Source organism: Lactuca serriola, chromosome 7 (assembly GCF_051521515.1).
Source record: "Lactuca serriola cultivar US96UC23 chromosome 7, Lser_US96UC23_V15, whole genome shotgun sequence".
Lineage (NCBI taxonomy): Eukaryota > Viridiplantae > Streptophyta > Magnoliopsida > Asterales > Asteraceae > Lactuca > Lactuca serriola.
In genome coordinates, this window is record NC_136414.1 from 71,158,458 (window position 1) to 71,162,936 (window position 4,479).

Below are 4,479 nucleotides of genomic sequence, written 5' to 3' on the forward strand. Positions count from 1 at the left end.
CGGTGCCACATTATGAGGAGAAAATAGTAAAAATATGGAATCGATATGACATATTTTTTTATAGCATTGTACTTTTAGTTTTTATCTTATTAAGACATTATACCTTGAAATTACCACATAAACTTACTATAATATGGTAGATTTCATTAAAGTAGGATATGCCATAAATATAATAAACATATGTATGAAAGTTCATTGCTATTTCTTGCATTTATTTAACCATAAGTGTGTATCCAACCCCACAACACGGGATTCTTCCCTAGTTATTCTTATTATTTAATAAAATTAAAACTTATTTTTTTATATTTACACTACAAATGCAATTTCATATTGAAAAATATAAGTTTGTTTGTTCTTAAAACTTTTATGTATGATATTTTCATATTGGATAAAAAAGCTTACATATAATAATAATAAATTAATAAAATTAAAGAGAACAAAAAAAATATAGAAAAAAAACAACAAAACAACAAAAACTCACTAACATGGTCGAATTGGAAAAGAAATGGATACTTCATTGGCCTTTATATATACTCTTGAGGATGAAACTAGAGGAAGAGAGAGCTTATGCCATTGAGAAACATTCCACACAAATATCCTTTAATGTTGTAAATACTTGTTTTTTCTTCTTCTCCATCACCATCGTAACTCGAAATATATTTCCGAAATTACTCATAAATCTCACATTTACCAAGGTATGTGCCGTTAATGCGTATATGTTTATATTGTTTATGAATCGAGGGTTTAGTGTGTGCTTATGTGTGTGTTTTTCTGTAGAAACTAAAATGTCTCTTCAAGACCTCCAAAACGTTACCAACAGCTACGATCACACATCCTCTCATGAAGATTTCCTAGAGCAAATGCTTTGTGGTCTCCAGTCAGGAGTTTCTTGGCCGGAAATATCCACCGGAACTGGCGGCGGAGGCGGTGCCGGTCAGAACAAACCAGTCTTTCCATGGGACGTGGACCACTTTGATGACCAATCATCTTTTCTAGCATCAAAACTCCGGCAACATCAGATCAGCGCCGGAACCGGTGGAGCAGGTAATCCATCTTCTGCTGTGAAATCGCTGCTTCTTCAACAGCAGTGGTTGCTCTCTCGAGGCTTAACCGGCGCCGGTGATTCTGGGCTTTTTGAAAATGATATCATTGATGCTTCATCGTTCAAATCTCCGGTAACTGTTTTCCGGAGATTTATTGTAAATTAATATATTATTCTCCGATTTTTATGATGAATAATTGAATTATGTATAGAGTGGAGATAATTCGATTCAAACTCTCTTTAATGGGTTTGCCGGATCTCTCCAATCCAATCAAACCCAGGACTTCCATTTCCCGCCGGTGAGTGTTCGTGTATGTGTATTTCCCGCTTTACTTTATCTTTTCATGATATGATATTTCCATAATCACCAACGCAGGCCCAGAGCTTTGGCTCACAGGGGACGACAGCATCCTTGACTAATCAAGGACCGACCTCCGGTGGTGTAGCCGCCGCAGGAGGTGGCGGCAGTGGACCACCGACGCAGCCACGACAAAGAATTAGAGCTAGAAGAGGACAAGCAACCGACCCACACAGCATAGCCGAAAGAGTAAAAAAAAACAAATAATCAAACACTCATTAATCGCCCTCTCTTTTTCTCGTACTTCCATTTTGTATATCTTATTTTGATCGGAAATTATGGCAGTTAAGGCGCGAGAGGATTGCAGAGAGGATGAAATCGTTACAAGAACTTGTCCCAAATGCTAACAAGGTATGACTATTAAAGTATCAGCATCTTTAATTTTGTATTCACCGGCGACCGGTAATGAGCGGTAGCCGGCGGTGAGTATCAGTTGCAGTACACTCACACGTACTACATACAAAGGAATGATTATTAACCAATAAGAGATCGCGTGATAAGTGCGCGTGTGGAATTTCTTAAATATGATTTCGTGTGTACTTGAAATTGAAGGTGGAAGGCAGAAAATCCGGGAGTAGGTTCCGAATCATAGTCGGATTTGGGGAGGGGGTTGGTTTTGTCGCCAATTACCATTATAACCCTAAAATCATCTATTCTGTATTATAGTGTTTCGTTTATAAATAAATAATTTCACGAACAGGTATATATAGTGGAAACATTTTCTTGATAATTTAACACATAAAGTCAAAGTCGTCTTATTTTTTTTCTTTCTTTAAATATGAGTTTTCTCAAAATACTCTAATGCAAAAAAGACATCTTTTATTTTGCGTGAAAATTTTTAACTTTTTATTTTATCGTTTGGAATTGTTATTATGTGTATTATTTACTTAAATGTAAGTTTTTTTTATTTATTTATTTTTTAACTTAAATGTAAGTGTTAGGTTTTGAACTCAATAAGATCTTCGTTAGCAATGTAGAACTTTATAAATAATTGAAGTCAAAAGCAATATAATTATGAATATATGTTATTATTATCTCTAATAACTATTTTTTTATTGATGGATATTTTGATAATATGGGTTGTGGAATGACAGACAGACAAGGCTTCAATGCTAGATGAGATCATAGACTATGTAAAATTCCTCCAGCTCCAAGTCAAAGTATTCTCTCTCTCTCTCTCTCTCTCTCTCTCTCTATATATATATATATATATATATATATATATATATATATATATATATATATATATATATATATATAAACTCTACAGAAATACTAATTAAGCATTTTGGATTAGGTACTAAGCATGAGTAGATTGGGAGGTCCTGCTGCTGTTGCCCCTCTTGTAGCTGACATCTCCACAGAGGTTATATCTTTAATTTTTAACGCTTTGATCATAATTTTGAAAATTATTTAATGAGTAATGATCTAACATAGGATACTTTAATTTGTCATATATAGCTCATTAATTTTCTTTTTAGTAAATTATTTCACTTATTGTATATATATACCGATGTAGACAAAAATGTCGAGGGACAGAGGGTTACAATAAGTTAGTAGATGTTTACGTTTAGTAAAAATAAATATTAAAATATTAACACAAGCTGTTTATTTATTAAAACGAGTGTATGAATAGAAAATGTATGTATCTTGTATATTGTATACCGATATAACTATTTCATTTAGTAAAACTCCTACTGTCATGCATCACTAGGTATAAATGGCACGTCAACAATATTTTACCATCTAAATTGATAAGCAAGTTACCAAACAAGGTAAGTAGAACATTTTTTGAATAATGATTATGCATACGAAAAAGGTTAATAATACAACTGAAACTAATCAAAAGATATATTATTATATTACGTACTTTATCTAATTATCAACTTCAATTGGAAAAAGACTATGTAAACTTTTTACCATTATAACACTTCTTGATCAAATAGGCAAAAGGGCATATAATTTTTATTTTTCTTCACTTTTAGGGTTTATAATAATATTTTAGGGGTAGGTTTGCGTTGATTTTGTTGTATCTAGGGTTTGATTTTAAACTGCTATAAATAGAAAGCTAAAGACAAGAATCGACCTTAAAAAACCAATCCTTATCAAACCCACACTTTTCTCCATACCAAATAAACGACACACAGAAAGAAGCCAGCACGCGTGCTTACTTTCCCAGTTCCACCACCGCCCCCTACCCCACCCCACCCCACCCTCTTTTGCAAAATTACATTTGTATCCCCATGCAAAACATTGACGTGTATTTTTATGCTTTTACAGGGAGGTCGTGACGCTTTAGAAGGAGGTGCTGCTGCGGGACGAAGCAACAATGGAACATCGTCTTCAAACAATGACACAATGACGGTGGCGGAGAATAAGGTGGTGAAACTGATGGAGGAGGATATGGGGTCAGCCATGCAGTACTTACAAGGGAAAGGTCTTTGTCTCATGCCGATTTCTCTAGCAACTGCTATCTCCACCGCCACCTGCCACCCTGCTTCCTCAAGGAACAACCACCAGTTACTTGGTGGTGGGCCTTCCTCTCCCAATGTTTCTGTGTTGACTGCTCAATCGGCGAACGGAATACTGCCACCAGAGGTGTCTCCATCAAAGAATCCACCTCCATCTTGAAGCCGTGATATTCACCGGCGTTAACTTTTGATGACAACCCAGTCAACTTTGGAAAAAAAAAAAAAAAAACATGACTTCGGCGACCGTCTGTCAACTCTCTACCAAACTTGTGTTTTGTGGGGTCTTTTGAATTTATGCGTAATCATTTTCTAAGTGCATTTGAGACATTGTTTTGGACAGACATTGAGCAAGATCTTTAATTAATTGATTAATGTTAACTTAAAAGCCAAAAAAAATCCCATTACATATATCAAAATAGTCGGTTTGTTGAATCAAGTTGCTTAACAAAAAAAGTAATTTATTTTCATTAAGATAACGTAAAAAATGAAGTCGATTAACGATAATAAATTTGGTCCGTGTGGTTTGGCCAAAATTGCATTTTGGTCCTACTATTTTTTTTCCCTAATTGGCGGTTCTCACGGAGCATGGAGTTATTCTCTCGCAACTC

The 4,479-nt window shown here is 34.8% G+C and overlaps 1 protein-coding gene across 1 annotated transcript; it reads left to right on the forward strand.

The window, feature by feature from the left end:
• Window positions 1–538: 538 nt before the first annotated feature.
• LOC145061593 (bHLH transcription factor RHL1-like) lies at window positions 539–4,210 on the forward strand. The gene is made up of 8 exons (XM_079009125.1): window positions 539–695; window positions 778–1,175; window positions 1,255–1,341; window positions 1,419–1,589; window positions 1,686–1,751; window positions 2,495–2,560; window positions 2,698–2,766; window positions 3,681–4,210. The coding sequence occupies exons 2-8, from the start codon at window positions 786–788 to the stop codon at window positions 4,029–4,031; spliced, it is 1,200 nt and encodes a 399-aa protein (XP_078865251.1). The 5' UTR covers window positions 539–695; window positions 778–785; the 3' UTR covers window positions 4,032–4,210.
• Window positions 4,211–4,479: the final 269 nt, after the last annotated feature.

Excerpts from the sequence above, each read along its gene's own strand:
- LOC145061593 (XM_079009125.1), top strand. The coding sequence starts at position 786 with ATGTCTCTTCAAGACCTCCAAAACGTTACCAACAGCTACGATCACACA. Across the intron at positions 1,342-1,418 it reads AGGACTTCCATTTCCCGCCG|GCCCAGAGCTTTGGCTCACA; the intron begins GTGAGTGTTCGT and ends TCACCAACGCAG. Across the intron at positions 1,752-2,494 it reads TTGTCCCAAATGCTAACAAG|ACAGACAAGGCTTCAATGCT; the intron begins GTATGACTATTA and ends GTGGAATGACAG.